The sequence below is a fragment of the Haliotis rubra genome, unplaced genomic scaffold (assembly GCF_003918875.1).
Source record: "Haliotis rubra isolate DU_JTF1 unplaced genomic scaffold, ASM391887v1 Scf175, whole genome shotgun sequence".
NCBI lineage: Eukaryota > Metazoa > Mollusca > Gastropoda > Lepetellida > Haliotidae > Haliotis > Haliotis rubra.
The window spans coordinates 59,937-79,094 of record NW_025765725.1 but is presented as its reverse complement, the minus strand read 5'-3'; the positions used below and the strand labels follow the sequence as shown (position 1 = coordinate 79,094).

Here is a 19,158-nt window from a genome sequence, read left to right as displayed (position 1 = left end):
TAAATTTCCGAAACAGAATGCACCTAAGACATTCTTTTGGCAACCAAGGAGGCCAATTTTAGTTGCTTTGAAAAACAAACGATATGTAGCCATGAAAATGTGTACCTGTGATCATAAAGGTTCGGTTTAGATGCTTGATTGGCATTTTAGAAGATGCTATTTGATGAACATAAAGAATTATCTGCATTTCGTCTTCTTTTTAATCTTTGATACAACGTTTCGGGGATTGTTCTGGTCCAGTAAACTGTATATTAGGCTTCACCTGATGTTGTATCAAAGTATCAAAGAATAAAAAGGAGATGAAATCCAGGAAATAATTTATGATCATACAAGTTCGGTGAGGTCAAATCAGCTCTTTTCGTCAGAGGCTACAAGTGTTAAACTTCGGAATCAAGCATGTTTCAAATAAAGTATACAAATTGCATTGATAAGAGAGATTCTGTTTGCTGACAAATAACACTAGCACGTTTGTGTTACAGAAGTTTATTTCAATATATACTGGCTCCTCTTATAATTACAATGTTTCAAACAAATTTTGTTGGAGAAAAACAAGTTACAATTCATAAATAGAATATAATACATGAAGATATACGAAAAGAAAAGTAACAATTCATGTATGTAGATTGTATACGTAATGATTTCTCCTGGTAAACCAGTAAAACCACAGCCAGGACAGTGTCACGACATCAACTACAAGTATGTACCTGAAATGATTAAACATGTTTCTCAGCCATTTCATAGAATTACCGCGAGAATGGTAGTAGGTCCAACTGCTAATCGCCATCTCCAGTCGTTGAGTCTAACAATATCACAATATAAGTATTATGGTTTTCACTAACAATATTGATATCCCGCCCTATCATTTAGTATTTCTAGCAAATACTTGGGATCATGTCTACCTTTCTACGTGTGCTGAGGTAGCCTGCATGTTAATGCACAGAATCTGTCACGTCAAATATTAAGTTCCTGACATTTCTACGATGCGTGATGTGGCATCTGAACCCATTCAATCACTAGTTCATTTCGAGGCATGCCCCGAAATAGTGATATTTATGGGACGCTTCATTTGATCGTTTCCCAAAACGCACGGATCAGCCTTAATTCTGAAGTTGTTTCACAATAATACCAAACACAACTGTATTGCAAAAACTACATGACATGACATAATCTTACTGATAATCACACCAACACATGTACATTCCTCAAACACATTTGTTTAGTTATATTATCCTGTGACCCTTTAATTAAGCTTGAAATGACATTCTTTAGAAGAATAGGGAAGGTGAGGCGTGGGCGGGCGGTGGGCGATGGGCGGTGGGCGGTGGTTAAAGCGTTTGCTCGTCATGCTTAAGACTCGGATTCGATTCCTCACATCAGCTCCGTGATATTGCTTGAATATTGCTAAAAGCTGAGTAAAACTATACTCGCTCACTCTTTGAAGAATTTTCCAAATCTAGACATTCTGGCCATTCGATATTAACTTTTAGGCTGGAAAGCTTGAAACCTTTTGTTAAATCCTACTTATAGGTATGGTGGTAAAAGCATGCCTCCTCCATTCCACTGTGGTAAGAGACTGAAACGAACCTACCCCAAAGTGAACACTATACGATTGCTCCTTTTAATAGTATTTCAATTATCTTCCATCTGAAATAGGTTCGTAGTGAAATACATTTTAACGCATATATACGTTATCCTGTAATAATTATATACGAAACAAGTTTTCTTTGACATTACAACAACGTCTTCAAACGTCTTCTTCTCACGTACTCCACACTTAATGTGGACTCCTCACCACAGTATCTCAAAAACCTTCTTAATCTGTACCAGCCCGCAAGAACTCTCAGATCCTCAACCAAGCAGCAACTCTCCATCCCATCAACATTTACTCAACTCGCTGAAAATGCCTTCTATGTATATGCTCCTCGACTCTGGAACTCCATCCCAATGAACATCAAATCTGCTGACTCTGTTCAATCCTAAAAGTCTCTAAAAATATTTTGGTTTAGCCAATAACTTTTTCCACTGCTTTCCTCAAAAGCGCCGTTGAGCAGGCCTAGCCTGGAACTTAGGCGCTATACAAGTGAATTATTCTGAATACATACAAACTCCATACACAATCCCTATTTTATGTGAGCTAACACACTAAAACGCACACGCACACGCACCACGCATACGCACAGGCACACGCATCACCCTTGAGGATTCGGGTTATAATTGGTCTTCAGCAGCCCATGGTGGTCGTAAGGCACATGCCATCGTATCCCATTTGCGTAGATCGATGTTCATGATGTCAGTCACTGGATTGCCTGGACCATATTCGATTATTCGTCAATATATAGCTTGAATATTGCTGAGTGTGGCGTCGAATAGCAAACAAACTGATGAAATGCGAATCAGTAGCTCCGGTTTAACGTGCATGTGAGGGTAAACTTCTACGCACAAGTACATCTCAAACAATTCCTTTCAGGTGCAACAGAACGTCACACATTTCGATGTGGATCTTGCCCAATGATAATTGAAGACTGCAAAACAGTTCAAGATTTGAGAAGACAAACTATTTACAGTCTGAAACGACATGAAGTGTCGCAGTTGAAAAGTTCAGATTGTGTTGTTTCATGTGGTAGGCAACTGAATGATAAACATTACTGTACACACGCAACAAATTCAAGATCCAAGTATAAACGCATCGATGAATTCTGGTTGAGCATGTTCATTTAAGAAATATTTTATCACTCAAAATGATTCTCTGTAAGTCTGTATGTCGTGATCCGTCATTTCCAAACAGTCGAAGGGCGCGTCCTTCCATACCTTGCGATGATGTTGCTTATTACGACTGTCGTAAGCCATTAGATTTTTAATGGCCAACACAACCCATTTGACATCCCTGTACACCATCCCAGAGCCCCACTCATGATTGCACTTCTTGCAGTGAATTTTACTGACCTTCTTTAAGTCGTCAATCACAATGGATTTCTTACTTTTCACTGTGATTAACTTGCCAATATTGGACGTCACCACCATATGATGACACGAGTTCACAATTCGTATATCAGACGAGTCACATATGTACACATCGCATTTGAAGCACTTGAGTCGATATGTCGCAAGGCTTTTCGGACCCTTTAGAGAAAGTACTTTTTTGTCGCTCTCTCTCAAGTTTTTGCTTCCTTTGGATTTGATCTATCGACTGACGGAAGGTGGCGGGATCTTCGTCGAGCTCCTTTTGTAAGGCATCAACTGCGTCATTCATAATGGTCTCCAACACGGCGTTGGTTTCTTCTTGTCTCGCCAACAAAGGGTTCCCGGTTATGAGACAGTACGTGCCATCCTCAACACGCGATGCTCGACCTTGACAAACACAGAAAGTGGACATGATATACATGGTGCCTATAATATGGAGCAGACTGCAGTTGAACAGAGCCGACAAAAATAAACCTCGACAAATAATGAGGGCAGAGCTGGGATTTGAACCGATTTCCTATGTTTCTGACACTTCCGAATTGACGCAAACCTACTCATGAACTGAGTCGACTTAGTAAGCTGGTGTGTAGAACATCTTGTTTCAGTCTACTAAGTCGACTCAAATTTGTGAAAACTGCAGATAAACACAAATCGTGTTTTGAAATAAACATATCAATCTTGTAAAGTAAAATCGAATTGATACTCATTAAAAACCTCTTACCTCTTGCTTGGATCATCCCTATCTCGTCAGACACATACTCGTATCTGATGACTAGACTGCACGTCGTGATGTCCATTCCCTCCTCAGCCACAGAAGTTGCAACTGCCACACGACTTGTGCCCCACTTGAAGCTTTTACAGCTTCAATCTGCTGAGGACGGGTCATGCCTGGAACAATATCAAGTCTAACATTCGACTTCGGTATGTCTTTTTGAAGCAGAATACTTTTGGATTTGTCAAGGCAGTTCTGGCAACATAATACTTTTTGAAAAAATCAACACAATTTGATATATTGCTGTGCTCGGTGTTAACCATAGGTGATAAAATTAATGATATGTTTCGCACGAAGCCTAATCGCCTCATCTCTCGCACAAAGCGCAATCGCCCATTCCCGGATCACACGTTTTGACATTTTTGAATCCGAATAACATCACGCTAACTGGAAGCAGTTTGTGTCACTTGCGTGGCATACTGGTTGCTCACTAAGTCTATTTTGGTACTTCATTGTCTAACACCTACCTCCTGCATCACTTGGTGCTCCACAGCCTGTGACGATCACCGGGTTTAGATGTTTAGTCTCCGTGGTCTCAGTCAACACTCGACAGAGGGCGCCAGCGAGTGAACGCAATTTCACAAGAATCAAAATCCTTGAAGTCTGATTCTTTTTTACTTGATTCATCACTTCCAGCTTCAGTAAGATCAGGCGTGGGTTCGAGAATGCATGGGATTTCGATTCTGCTTCAAGCCTCCATCGATTTTCTGCAACAATTTAAGATACAAACCTAAAATGCCGCCCAAAATTTACCAGTTGTGTATACATAAATATACTTGCTCCCCTGTACGACCCAGTTTAGGAAACGAGAGAATAGTTTTATAATCGCATTCGCTCGTCTGGTGCTGGACATATTCAGCTATTTAAAGAAATTGGTATTACACATTTCTTTATGACCCGTGTAGAGTTTGTTGATATTGATCTCATACCTGTGTGGAGTGTTTAGATATTGATCGTGTAACTTTGTAAAGGCAGTTGATATTGACATCGTACCTTTGTACAGTCCGTTGAGCCAATTCTCTGTATCACATCCGACATTCGCCACACTGTCACCGAAGGCCTTCTCAATGACAAGCATCCCGTCGCGAGCTCGGCAATGTTGGTTGATGAATAACGACTGGTTATATATCTGAGAATGGCAATTTTACATTTGTCAATAACAGTAACATCACAAATCGAGACTGGTGCAGAAAGGTGAGAAAATAAACACACAAAGGGTCAGTCGTGCTATATGTGTATATGTAAGCGGGTTTAGATCACACAAGTATTGGGCTACCATTCTGATGAAATCTAAGACCATGGTGAGGAATCGTTCAGACTAAGCATACAACTCCGTGTGAACGCGCGTACATACGCACATACGTACGTACATACGTACACACACACACACTAAGTCATACATACACACATACATACATACATACATACATACATACATACATACATACATACATACATACATACATACATACATCCATGTTGGAGCGATCCAGGGTATTTAATAAAATTGAATTTTCATGAGTATGAAGGGCCTCGTTATATTTTGTGTACATTGGCAAAACTTCATAAATATTTGCCGTGTTTATATGCGTGTATGTTATGTATATACTCACGATGAGATGCTGAACACATGTGATGAACGAACGACGAAAGCTGGCACTTCTTATGGCAGGAATAACGGTATAGTACAGCTTACTGAGCCATTGGTGGTATGTCATTGTACCTCTGATTGCAGATGCCTTAAACCTGCCTCCAAGTGGTTCGTCCTCTCTATCAAATCCAAGGTAGGCTAGGAACAGAAAAGTCAAATAGTGAAATTGGAAATGCAAGCAAGTGCCAATCAGAAGAATAGGAACTCTTCCCTCAGATCAGACTTTTCGGACATCCAGCATGTCCTGACGAATGTCAAACTAAATCTTTGCATATGAACTCTACGCATTTTCCATTTTACATGCATGTGGGTGGATAAAATTCGTTTACGTGAGTGATTTGAAACAATGATCAGCGAACCAGATATGTGTTTTCAACAGGAATGTGTTCGTAATTTAGGTTTGGTGCTTCTGTTACGGCTGAAAGTGATTTCTGTAGGACAAACTATGATGAACACAGTCGTGGGCGCCAAAATTATGCTGTACGATGTTGAATGATCGTGACACATGGAACCCAACAAACCACGAACTCTGAAATTCGTCTCACACGACAGAGGAAACGGCATCTTCATTGCATGTGGAATGTGGACAATGATATACCTAAACAGCTTCGTCATCAAGAAGATAATGTCCTATTGAACGTTACACGTTGAAGAACAAGAGTGCCATGTCGTGACTACCATCGGACACAGATATCGTTTGTTTTAAAGGGCAAGCTAGCAGTGAAATTTACATGAAATTATATGGACCAGTGAAATTTATGGATCCACATGAAACAACACGGGCTTATGATTTGTACATTTGTATAGTATGTGTTATAGATATAGAACGTTGTATAAACTTTACTTACGCTCCTGACTTGTCATACGTGTTTCAATCTCCGCCATAATGGCCTCCACGGCTTGCTTAAAGGGGTCGGACGGTCGTTCCTTTGTCATCTTGATAGCTTAATCATAAGAAAGCATTAAGATAAATATAGTGTTGTTTGTTGTTTAGGTGAGTAATACAGTCATGATGAGCATCAATCAAATGTATTTGTGTACGATGACATACAGCAACACAGTCAGCGTGTCTGACCGATCTTTTATTCATTTCCAGTAGAGATTACTTTTGCAAAATATAACGTGCTATACATAAGTCGTTGACACTGCGTCTCTCGTGTAATGCTTTACAATTTGTGTCATGAATTGTTTATTGATATGTAAAAGTTGAAACGTGATATACTTGTATTTAGACGTATATTATCTAGTACAACACGATTATATCGGTATATCGCAATACGCTTTTCAAACGATACATGATGATAGTATATGATTTTGTGATTATCTCTATGGTTTACGTTAAAATCTGACTCTGAGCTTTCCATTGTAATCAATTAACAAAACACTATATTTTAATCACAATAAATGTACGAAAAACATAATGCAATCACTCAAAATCAAATATAAATTCTAGATTTCAAATATCGCAATATACATCGAAATACCGAAGAATCGCAATATATTGCAATATAATTTATTTGCCAAAACACAGCCCTAATATTAACAACGTGAAAGTAGTACATTTGTAGCAGGAGGTCGCCTTGAATATTTTATGAGGACCGTATTTGTCGATACAACTTTGGTTACAGATGCAAATGTAAAGTGTTTGGAACACATTACCTGTCTCCACGAAATGGGTGTATTCGTCTAGATTCTCCTTGTTCCTCCTCACTGTCACCAAGCCCCCTGTAGCATCCAGTGTGGCACACAGGGCTCTGATGTGACTGATAGCTCCTTTCTTTAACGTTGCTTCCTTCTTCTTCCCTACTCCAACGGATGCTGTGAGCCCAACCACCTACAACGAGTCAGCACAGTTTAACACCAGACAAAGCAATATTCATATTTCGACAATGTCACCCAACCATGTACAACGAGTCAACGTAGTTCAACACCACGCAGAGCAATATTTATATTTCAGCAATGTCGACAAACCAAGTACAACGAGTCATCATGGGTTAAGCGCCTCCAGAGCAATATTCATATTTCAGCAATGTCACCCCACCACCTTACCTGCAACGAGTGAATCAAGTTCAACGCCACACAGCTATTTTCATTTTTCAGTAATATCGTGTTATGGTTAGGTTTGATATTGTAAGGACAATAACGCAAAAGTGTCTCTTCTAGAAGTGAATATAGTCCTGCAATATCACGCCGACCTGTAACATATACAATATGGCATCGGAACAGGGGTTAATATTATGAGCTTTGTCCCTCCCGGCTACGGTGACAGGCAATTAATCTATGAGATTTGCTCTTAAAAATATTGAGATAGAAATTTATTCAGATGTTGTGAATTGGAGTAGGTGACCCTTATGATGAATATCCAAAATAGCTCTGTAACTTTATAACGAAATGTGTGAAATTATATGTGAAATTACTGCTTGCTCTTGTAATCGTCATAAGATTCAGGCTCGTACTTTTACTGACAAGGACTGTATTGATTAAAATGTACCTTCGTTTTGTTTCAGTTCCATGTGAAGCCCTGTCATGTTGTCATTCACTGAAATATTCATAAACGCTGATGTTGATTAAACGGGCATGTGACCCTAGTTACCCTCACTTCGCCGTCAACGAAGTTATGATCTTAATAAATGGACGTATACTCAACAATAAAAGATACGCACGTGTACATGTGGCCTTAAAGCGATTCCAAAGGGATACATGGGACACACACTCTTCCCCAGCTCACACTCTACCCCAAACACACATCGGCAATGCACCCACGTACATCTATCCCCGCAAACACATCCAGCCTCACAATACACGCACACCAGCCAAAAAAAACACACGCCACCACCACAACAAACAAACCAGTTCCGAAACACTAACTCAAGCCCTCAGCACACACGCACGCACACGCATGCACACGCACGTACCACGATCCCACTCAAAGTTGAAAAGGTATCTTTGGCGATAGATGTATTTCATGAATATCCAATGTCATGCACAACCTTTACAGTTTCAGGTGCTACAAACCTGTGGCAAAGGTGCCATTCCTTCCAGTTTCAGGTGCTACAAACCTGTGGCAAAGGTGCCATTCCTTCCAGTTTCAGGTGCTACAAACCTGTGGCAAAGGTGCCATTCCTTCCAGTTTCAGGTGCTACAAACCTGTGGCAAAGGTGCCATTCCTTCCAGTTTCAGGTGCTACAAACCTGTGGCAAAGATGCCATTCCTTCCAGTTTGAGGTCGAGGTATTTAGTCATGACCCTGTTGGTAGGGTGATTGGACAACACATGGTGACACTCGTCAAACACAAGAAGGGTAAAAATCGACAAGGAGTCGATGGCTTTATCTGCAATGGCATCTACAATGATCTGTGGTGTCACGAACAAGAGGTCAGTTCTGAAAAACAGAAAGCAGTGACTGAAGGCATCTGAGTTTTTCACACCTACAAAGAGGTGTAGAAGATGCATTTTGTACCATACGTAAACTGAAACTGCGAAAATCATGAATAGATAATCATGTGTGAGTTTGGGAAGAACCAAAGTGGTATAATAATGACTCGACTTAACATGCTATGATTACCAGCCAGCCCAACCCCGAAGCGGTTTATGTGAGTAAGTGAGTTTGGCTAAATGAACCTTTGACACTTGATTTCAGTGTAAAACCCGAAGTGATACAAGCCTCAGATGTTTATCATTTAGGTGAATCCCTCGAGCACGGGTTGGTTTGATCGAAAAAGAAATATAGTATGGGATTCGAACGCACAAACAACTGTTTCCGACGATGTTAAATACAAGGAGGGCCCTTTACACAATGCCCGCGAATGGACCACTATCATATTGTTGCAGATAATGCACATTGTGCACGTATCTACAGAATTGAGTTTCATCAATATATAGCAGAGGTGAGACATATATCTTTTATTCCTCTACGCATAATATTGGCTGATTCTCTCGCTGTTGAATAACATCTTACATTTCTGAGATAAATGTTCCAGAATGTAGTTTTAATGAACTCCAGTCATCACTGACAAGATTAGATTGGTACATGTCATACTATTGGTGTTTAATTATGACCCTCAAAGCCAATTCGTCATTCCGATTCGTGTAGATCAAGTGTCCATTGTGGTAAATGTAATGTGCACTCACTGTCTGATAAAATCCCCAATGGGTATTTTGCTCTTTCCTTTTGTTTCCCCAACAATCATTTCGATCTTGATCGAGTCTTCTATATGTCCTTTACACATCTCATACTGCTGGTCCACAAGCGTAACCTCATTGGCAAAAAAGACAACTTTCCCGAGACCTTGCTTCTTCTCAAGGTGCTCCTGTACAGAGAGCAAACGATCATCACTATCACTTTACCAATGAAACTGACAGAAGCCATACACACTGTCAATTTGACCACCATTCACAAAGTCCATGACGAAACTGAATTTTTAAAGTCCGTTGTTTGTGTCTCACTTCTTTTTGTAAATCCTAATATGAATCAGTGTATAAGGGTCATAGTATGATAATGAACGCTGTACGGACAGTATCAGTGGACCATGTACTTGGATGGTAAATTGATTGTTTTTAAACATATTAGAACTTAGAAAAGCCCTCTCCATCAAATTGATTGAGCAAGACATACACATAAGATTAAATGTTTAGTCATATCGGGAATGACATCGTGTGTATGCCAACATCTAAGCAGCTAGAGGTGATACACGTGGGATATTAATTTTTGTCCAAGAGTGTTTGTGATCAAAATCGTGTATACATTTTTTTTTAAATTACAAAGTGGTGGCATTTATTGTTTTGTTCAGAAAATACCTGCATGATTCTGAGAGCCACCACTGTCTTTCCGCATCCAGTAGGTGCTACAATGATGACGTTGTTCCCGTCGGCTGCTGCATTCACCAATTCGTCTTGGTAAGGTCGGTTTTCGAGAGGTTTGATTACGTTAGCTCGTGTCTCCATTAGGTCATGTGAAACAAAGTCATACTCGTTGAGGTCTTGGAGTGCGTTGTCCTCGATGCTTGAAACCACACTCCCATCGTCAATGTCTGAAAGGAACATGCATACCATATACGTCCCAAGATGTAAGTCAGTTCGATGCATTTCAATTTTGTCTGACAACTTTAGAACTGATGCAAAATAGAGTATCAAATAAAGAAAGTGAGTGAGTTGAGTTTTACCCCGCACTCAGCAATATTAATATTCCAGCTGTATGCCGGCGGTCAGAAAAAATTGAGTTTGGACCTGACAACTCAGTGATCAACAGCATGAACTTCGATCTACGCAATTGGGATACGATGACATGTATCAACCAACCGATCCCCTTAGTCGCATCTTACGACAAGCATGGGTTGTTGAATACCACTTCTGACCAGGATCAAACGGGTGAATAAAGAAAGTAACCAAATTGACAGATAAGTAAAATGTCAGAGGCATTCATCTTCTTTCAAAAGAGCAGACGGTATCTCTTGACAATCACCGGGAAAAGTATGACATCTATTATCCATAACATAGTATAATAGCTCGTACCTCTTGGTATGTCTAAAGTCTTCTCGGCCCACTTGTCAACCATGCGTCTATCCTTACGGGGGAGTCCTGGAAGGTCGCCACGTTTTGGTCCCGTTTTCTCAAGATACGTAAACTGATGAAGACTTTGGTCTTCGTGTGGGTTGGGATCCAAATTGTTTTCGAAGCTGTATGCATCACCTGAAGCTTATATTCAACACATCAATAAAGAAACGTTTGTATTGGCAAGGTTAAAACAGTTCATAATAATGGTGTACATTCCTGCTTCGCACAAATCCACACCCGGAGGCATGTTTACGGAGCAACATTTAAATACATACCTACATTTGTACAGCAATCAGTGAGGCAGATGTTCATCAATTATAGTAAACAGGTGAGTCTTTAGCTTGGGTGTATCCGGAGGTTCAGATACGTTTCGGTTAACGGGTAGAGAGTTCCACTAGACCCGGGCAACGTACGAAAACGATATGTGACCTAAAGTGTTTTGTTTGTAGTGTGGTACGCTCAGAGTTTGGCACTGTGAGTGATGTTCACGGTCTGGAACATTGGAAGAGATTAGCTCTGATATGAACGGTGGAGTCTGACCATAAAGAGACTGGGTGTCTTGAATTTAAACAATGTAGTTATTTGGGCACTGGTGTGATGCTACTCAGTTTAGCAGCCTACTATCCGGGCTTCTCTATTGTTGACCGTCTATAGCTTATCAAGGAGAATGTCAGCAACACCAGTATAGAGGCTGTTACACTAGTCTATCTAGTGACGACGAGTTATCCCAAACGAGAATGAGCAGCTTCAATGGTGATAAGAGGACGGATATTTCCAATGGTGCTGGTGAAAAGGGCCCTTCATGACTTTTGTAGCTGGACTTCTATGTATAGACTGGAGGCAGGGAATATAGTTAAAAAACAACATTTGTTTCTTTACGCAGGAACCTTAAGTGTATACAATTCCTCTGCAATTTTTAGGTATTAAGATACAGCTAGTCATTGTAATAATATAAATAAAAATATGTTAATGTTGTGGGTATTTCTAGATAGGGAGAAGTGAATGTTCTTTTCAGGCCAAAGTGGCACTTTGTTTCAAATGAATAATGAAGGCTTGGTAAACCAGGAGTGGAAAGTCTGACCAACAGAGAAATGCGATCCTCATTATAGTCTTCATTACAGATGTCGCTCAGAATATCTTTGGAATTAATAGGAAGTCCGAGAATGAGCATATGTAGGATGACAGCGTATACCATTTCATCGGGATCTTCGTCATATTGTTGCATACCTGACAAGGTATCCATTGAACATGTGCCATCGCTTCTTGTGTCGTCATCAGGAGAACTGCTACTGTCAGGACAGCCTGGACTACCTAAATATAAAGATGTAACCCTTCATCAAGGACAAATCTTCTCATATTAACATTTGTTTTCATCATTTTAAGGATTCTATTAGAACATATACATTATTGGTGAGTAAGCGTACCAGCAGCACATTCGACTCAAGGACACCACAGGAGTCACTCACTGACATCTCCTTCGATCCATTCAACAAGTTCGTCGAAGCCATGATCCCGTAGAAGCTGAAGAAACAGTTTGAGCCAGTGACGCTTGCGGCGAGGAAGGATCATCAGAACCAGCCACCGGGCTGCAGGGATCCTACCTGTTGTTGCAGCTATGTTTCTCAGGCGGTGAGCATCTTCGTCATCTGGTACAAGAAAGGGCGGTATATGAATACGGTTCATTTCGTCTCAAACGACTGTGTTGATGTGATAAATTAACATGTCTTCGATTAATGTACAACTGGTGTTCTCATATTTATAATACTTACACGCATATTTGATGATTAGATGGAAGGTTTGGTTTACGTCGTCAGTGTATTGACATCCACGCGTATCGTTTTAATTAGCAAATTATTAACTTCTTCCTCAATAGAGCAAGTTCGAGGTATTCAGATAAGTAAGTCAGCACTTAATGCACACAGTTTGAAGTTCTGACAACTTACCCAACCAGTTGTCCTGAACAAGGCACGGATAGAGAGCCTCAACATCTATTTTGTTACTGATGTCCTCAACAAAGAACTTCAAGAGTCTCATGTGGTCTGCATCTTTGTCGAGATCCGGTTCTCCCCTTCAGGAATCCTGCTAAGGCTTCATAACCTGAAATCAACAGAATTAAAAATGACTTCTTTGTATATTCAAAATTCAGCTGGAAGAACTAAGTAAGGTTCAGCTTGAATTTCGTATTTTATTAGTAAGCTCAGATCTTGTGTAATGAATATCGTGATATCTGCAGTTGTGTGTTTGTTTCACCTCTAAACTACAAAATATGTATTGTCATAGAAAGCGAAAAAATGAATACTAGCCTGACTTAAAACAGATCCAGCTTAATAAGGGTTGTATTTGATCAAAACAGTCGGAATTAACATTGTTATGGTGAAGTCCATGAGGTTCTAAAAGATGGAACTGTGAGATTCATCGCAAAAGATTACCATTGGTACATGTAAGGAAATATTTGTGCATTGTCAAAATGCATGACACTCCCCGTGATATCTCCCAATGCAGTGGTAACAGGTTGAAGAAATAGAGACAAATGGATGTAAACTAATGTTATTTAATGTCATGGCTTTAGTTATTTTGAAGTTGTAAATAACTCCTCAGCAGTAACACATATTACTAATGGCAATCACTTTTCCTTGAAATTCCATCTGACTGACCTTCACACACATGAACTTATGTTACTCTTTACCTTTTGTGGCTGTCAAAACAGATGACATCCTATTTACAAATTAAACTTCCCACCAAAGGACGATCCTGAAATGTTCTTTATTAACCTGACGGAGCACTGGTGAAAATCCACCTGAAGAGCAGCTAGTACCAATGGAACAACCCTGAAGTGTGTCCGATTACCTGAAGTTTGCTGACTCTGCAATTGTTAGTGTCATTTTCAGCACGTGTGTGTGCGTGTGGGAGAGAATGTGTGTGTGTGGTGGCGCTTGCGTGTGTGTGAGTCTGTTCATGCGTGTATGTGCGCGTGCGTTTGTGTTCACAATGTTACATAGGTTGTTGTGACCACGTTCTTGTGCGATGGACCATTAAAGGTGACAAGGTGTGATCATTTAAGGTATGTTGTGGTGTCAGTCCTACTCAACTGATTATAAACAGAAACACAGTAAACTGATTTAAACTGTCTTCAAAGGATCCCTTATTTCATTTCGTTATAACCGTAGTTCGTTATATGTACTCTAACTAAAGTATGAAGCAAGTGGCCAGGACAATAACACAGTTCGTTACATTCGTCAGTTTGTTATAGGATTGTTCTTTATATACTGAAAATCAAAAGAAACGTCGGAATATTGGATATGACATTTAAGTACCAATGGAGTATTTGAACCAATTTGTTTTAAATATACACCGGAAGTCAACTTTGAGGAAATCATGAATCGTGGTCGTATAACCTGTATTGCCCAATAAAGAATTGTTTGAGATTGAAGTTTGAAATGTTTTGTGTTTTTTGTGGAAAATGGAAGAGTTCGCACTAACACAACATTATTTTGCTTTTCAATATATATGCAGATTACGGTACATTTAATGTTACACACATGTTGACAATTTCATACCATTCTGTTCCAGCAGTTGCATAAACAGCTGATAGTCCCGGGGATCCTTCCGTTCCTTGAGGTAGTCCAGGAATATAGTCGTAGCTTTCATCTGTCGATCCATGTTTTCATTCTCCAGTATGTCTCCGATTTTCGCCCCAAAGCCTGTTTGAGTAATGAGTCATCAATAGCTGCACAATGAACTAAAGCTACAGTCCGTTTGAGTCAGAAACGGACCGATGAATTGCAAACTTTATCATTGTGTGTACTTGGATACTCTGAGGTTGTGTTCTTGCTTCAAATGTCTTTTTTAAAAATTTCAGCGACATGTATTTGTTTTCCAAATGTTTTAATTTGTGTGATTTTGACACGACCCCTACCTGCGTCGCATCACCCTCACAATGTTTGTGTTCGAGAACATTTGTCAGTACCCTTGCTGATACTCCTAAAGCTTTTGCTGCCCGCTTACGGAATTTATTAATGGCATAAAATGGTTTGCCCCTTTCGGCTTCAGCACGGCAAAAATCGTACACTTTAATCATCAACTGTTTCACGACAGCATTCAACTTCATTTTTCATCAGGCAAGTGTATCCCGTGCACGACGAGATAGTGGCTGTTCCGTTTCTGCGGTTTCACCCCGCCGCGACAGATAACAACTTTTGCGTTTTCGGTGATGTTAGTTTCTTAAACAACTTTTTTGGTGGAGTCCGGAAAATTTTCAAATATAAGAAAGCTGTTGGGTATTAGTAAATGATAAACATGTGTACTATTTATATTTATGTGGCAATTTTGTACAATGATAAAATTTGCAATTCATCGGTCCGTTTCTGACTCAAACGGACTGTAAACAGCGCTGACAAAACCCTGTCCCTATCCATAATTTGTTGTAACCCATTTCTGGTGTCCCTCGCCGTGATATTACTGGAATATTGCTAAAGGCGTAAAACCGTACTCACTCTTTGTTGTAATAGCTAACATGAGACACATTCAATGTTTAGGTCTTGAAGAGATACTCTGTGTGCTTCGATAGTTTAAATCCTATTTGTGAAGTTGGAATGGGTACATTTCTGTGATATTGGTACCAGCTGATAATTACGGGTGTGAAAAAAACCCGTCAAACGGACAAGCAACTACCATTATACTCATCAAAATGCCAAACCTTTTCATGCAGTTTTCTTTTGTTTTGCCCATTATCAGGGAACAAAATATACGTGACTCCAGAGCTCAATGGACCTACGTCATCCTTTTAATACAAAACTTTATTACATAAGTCATTACTCCGGCATCTGTGTTGGGCTTTTACTTAAAAACTTTTTTTTAAATAGTAGGGCCATTATTTATCCCAGTCTCATTGTTGTGCCACATATCTTTCCTGAAGCAGAAGAAGACGAAGAAGAACCAAAAGAAGTATATTGTATTTTCGAGTTCCTGCCCACATACATAGTTTACACAATATACAGTAACTTACATAATTTGATATTACATGCAGTATTACATCAATTTGGATAATACATGATTTCATAATGCGTTATTTTCTAAGATTGTTACATGCTATAAATACAATGACAGGCGTAGAATATCGGTATCATTTATAGGGGCCATAAAAGAAGATTAATCAATAAAGTAAGTAAGTACATTTTAGGTATATATACAGAATTCTCAGGTTCGTAAAAGTAAGATATGTAAAGACAAAGTGGGTTTCATTCTCTATGCCTCTTTTAGATAACATACAAGTCCTTTCATTTCTATTTTCTCTATTTTTCTACTTCTATCAATAATATTTAAATCTGACAACTACGTCACGTAATTTTCCAGACGTTAGTACGAAAAGGTATTTTTCGGGTTCAATAAGACTTTTAAACTACCTATAAGATTCATATCGCGTACTTTCGTTAAAATTCGAAGTTTGTAAAAAAATATCCATTGAACGTTCAAGAAATTCTTTCAAAACATACGAACATTACTAACTGCCTAGGACAACCAGACATTGCCATAGGCAGTATAAAAATAGGTTTCGAATGTGTGTAGGGGCGGTGGGGTAGCCTACTGGTTAAAGTGTTCGCTCGTCAAGCTGGTTCCATTCCCCACATAGTTACAATGTGTGAAGCCCATTTCTGGTGTCCCCCCACCGTGATTGTTGGAATATTGCTAAACGCGGCGTAAACTCAAACTCACTCACTCACTCACTCGAATAGGTGTAGACCTATCTTACCTAGGTTATCTTACCTACGTACCTACCATCTTTCCTGACTCATTGCTTCTAGCGGTATCTCAATTATGCGTAGATTGTTTACCTATTTAAAATGTATTTGTCTTCAGTGAACATATCTGGTATCCCTTTTTTTGTTTATAGATTGGGTGGTGGCGGTGGGGAAAGTGATCACAGAAATGAAATGCTCTGGCTCACCTGGGTCTCAGTGTGATGAAAAAACGGGTTTGCACACAAACAATACAAGTGTATGTGGAGTACGTAATGCACTGTGAACACACAAATCGATTAGCTGCTAGTTGACTTGGGGAAACGTGCTGTATTTCAATGAAACGAAACCGAAAGTAGGTTTATGGCTGTCCCACCTGTCAGGTCAAAACACACATAGTCGTTGATCGACGCTGGTTTGATTGCACTATCCAAACTCCACTGGTCGCTACTCCATAGCTACGAAACACGCTGCATGACAACCACCTAAATATCTATCCTGATTTGACACTGACAGGCCATCGCAAGCTTCGTCGGAGTGTACATGTAGAGATTATATATCGCCTTTCACCATGGCAACGATATGTCATCAAGTATGATACAGCGATATACCAGCGCATAATGTACCTATGTGTCAGCTTCTCATAATATGTTACACCTGTTTCCTGGGAAAATAAAATACATGCTCTCTAAGACACTTACTTTCAGGGAAACACATGCGTCCGATGAAGGAACCACATCGAACCTTCCTGATGATCATTTCCCGATATATGTCAACATTCTCCACAAGAAAGGCGGTGTTATTTGCATATTCTGTATTCACAGAATTATCTGTTGCCGCCTCTGCCATAGCGGCACGTATATCTCTCGCGCCTAGCTCTACAACAACTGTCAACAAGGACTTTCTAATTTTAGCAAACTGGAAAATCCACTGCATTTCTTGGCCTCTGATTGGATGATGTGCATAATGGTCGTTGTCGCCAGTCAAAGTGACCTAGTGTTCAGGGAGGTGCGGTGTTTGGGTTGTATTGAAATTACGGTTATGTCAGTGCAGTTACATTGTCATCTGACCTGTCCTTGGAGCAATGTCTTTAACAAAAAGTAGAATAAATTAATATGTCTGCAAATTACGTTATTCATGACGACAAAATTAGCTTTCCTGGGTCCTCTCGCCGCGTCATGATACACTCGTTCAAATCTCCCGTACGCGTGTTATTATTTTGGATCAATCATCATCCCCTACGGTGTCCTCTCACCTAGCCAGATTCTGTCCAAACAGGTGGGATTTGGCTGACTAGGGTTAGTGTTTTGATAACACAGTCCTGATGAGCCATAGTCTGTATCAACACAATGCTAAATTAGTGTGACGAGTGAAATTTGTATTAAAGTGGAATATATTGATATGGTATTATTTGAATTTCTTTAATTTTTTCATATATGTGTTTTGACAAAGACCTTTAAATTTCAGTGCACTCGTTTATAAATTTCACAGGTAGATTTGACCCAAAATATTTTGTTTATATAACATATACTGTTTAACAATGATTGGTGTCATTTTTCATTTTTGCAACATTTATATATAATTCACATTGTACATTCATCATGACATATTTACTCTTCCTTGCATTGTATCCCGGCGCGGTATTCATATAAGCTTATGCTTGTTTACCAGTCCTGTTCCTTTCATTGGAAATGAATACATGTATGTTTAAATCATAACGTTCACTCGAAAAAAACTTATTAATGAGTGGCGAAACTATTAAAGAAGTTGATAACCACCCTGTGACCAATACCCGTGCTCGGTGGGCTGTTTAGAGACCGTTCATAATTTATGGTCTGCAGGAGTGATGATGATTTTAAGGGTAGGGTGGGTGAGTGGTCACCCATCTTGTTCTGGGGAGGTAGGGGGTCATCAAGTTTGTACACATGTACTGGTGGGGTCAGCAATTTTATACACATGTACTGGTGGGGGTCAGCAATTTTGTACTTAAAAATGTCAAATTAAATATACTTAAAAATTAGGAGGTGGGTGGGGTGGTTGTTTTTGCACATATTTTGTACATGACATGCAGAGGGTCACTTACTTACACCCACCCAACCCCCACCCCCAACCCCCAGCCATAAATTATGAACAGTCCATAATGCTGTGGTTGGAGCAATTTTATATTTTATATTAACAGATATATTTTGTTCATTCCCATCACTTTCACTTGTTTGGTCAGGCTCACTGAACTGGCTCACATGTCACCGTATCCCACTTTCGTAGATGGATGTTCATGCTATTGATCACTTGATTGTCTGGTCCAGACTGCATTATTTACAGACTGTCGCCATATAACTGTAATATAGCATTCGTGCCTAACTCGTGTTATTCCGGGACAAGCCGAATAGCGACTCGTGCCCATCTGGAAGGATTTCATATTGGCGCATGAACAACAGAACTACCTTAAACAAGAACGATAACTCTATCCCTGTTTGATTCCAATGT

General features: G+C 39.7%; 1 protein-coding gene across 2 annotated transcripts; it reads right to left on the bottom strand.

Moving 5' to 3' along the window:
• Nucleotides 1-467: 467 nt before the first annotated feature.
• LOC124272975 (antiviral innate immune response receptor RIG-I-like) lies at nucleotides 468-17,551 on the bottom strand. 2 transcript variants are annotated; one of them, XM_046708212.1, is made up of 16 exons: nucleotides 17,373-17,551; nucleotides 14,494-14,637; nucleotides 12,880-13,033; nucleotides 12,403-12,582; nucleotides 12,164-12,247; nucleotides 10,895-11,077; nucleotides 10,181-10,413; nucleotides 9,515-9,693; nucleotides 8,576-8,765; nucleotides 7,044-7,218; nucleotides 6,233-6,328; nucleotides 5,347-5,522; nucleotides 4,727-4,862; nucleotides 4,201-4,440; nucleotides 3,683-3,849; nucleotides 468-3,348 (listed from the first exon to the last, which is right to left on the bottom strand). In XM_046708212.1, the coding sequence occupies exons 3-15, from the start codon at nucleotides 12,968-12,970 to the stop codon at nucleotides 3,734-3,736; spliced, it is 2,079 nt and encodes a 692-aa protein (XP_046564168.1). In that variant the 5' UTR covers nucleotides 12,971-13,033; nucleotides 14,494-14,637; nucleotides 17,373-17,551; the 3' UTR covers nucleotides 468-3,348; nucleotides 3,683-3,733. The 2 variants fall into 2 exon arrangements, with proteins under 2 accessions (XP_046564168.1, XP_046564169.1); XM_046708213.1 differs by lacking the exons at nucleotides 12,880-13,033; nucleotides 14,494-14,637; nucleotides 17,373-17,551 and having other exon boundaries at nucleotides 12,361-12,444.
• Between the last annotated feature and the right edge of the window lie 1,607 nt (nucleotides 17,552-19,158).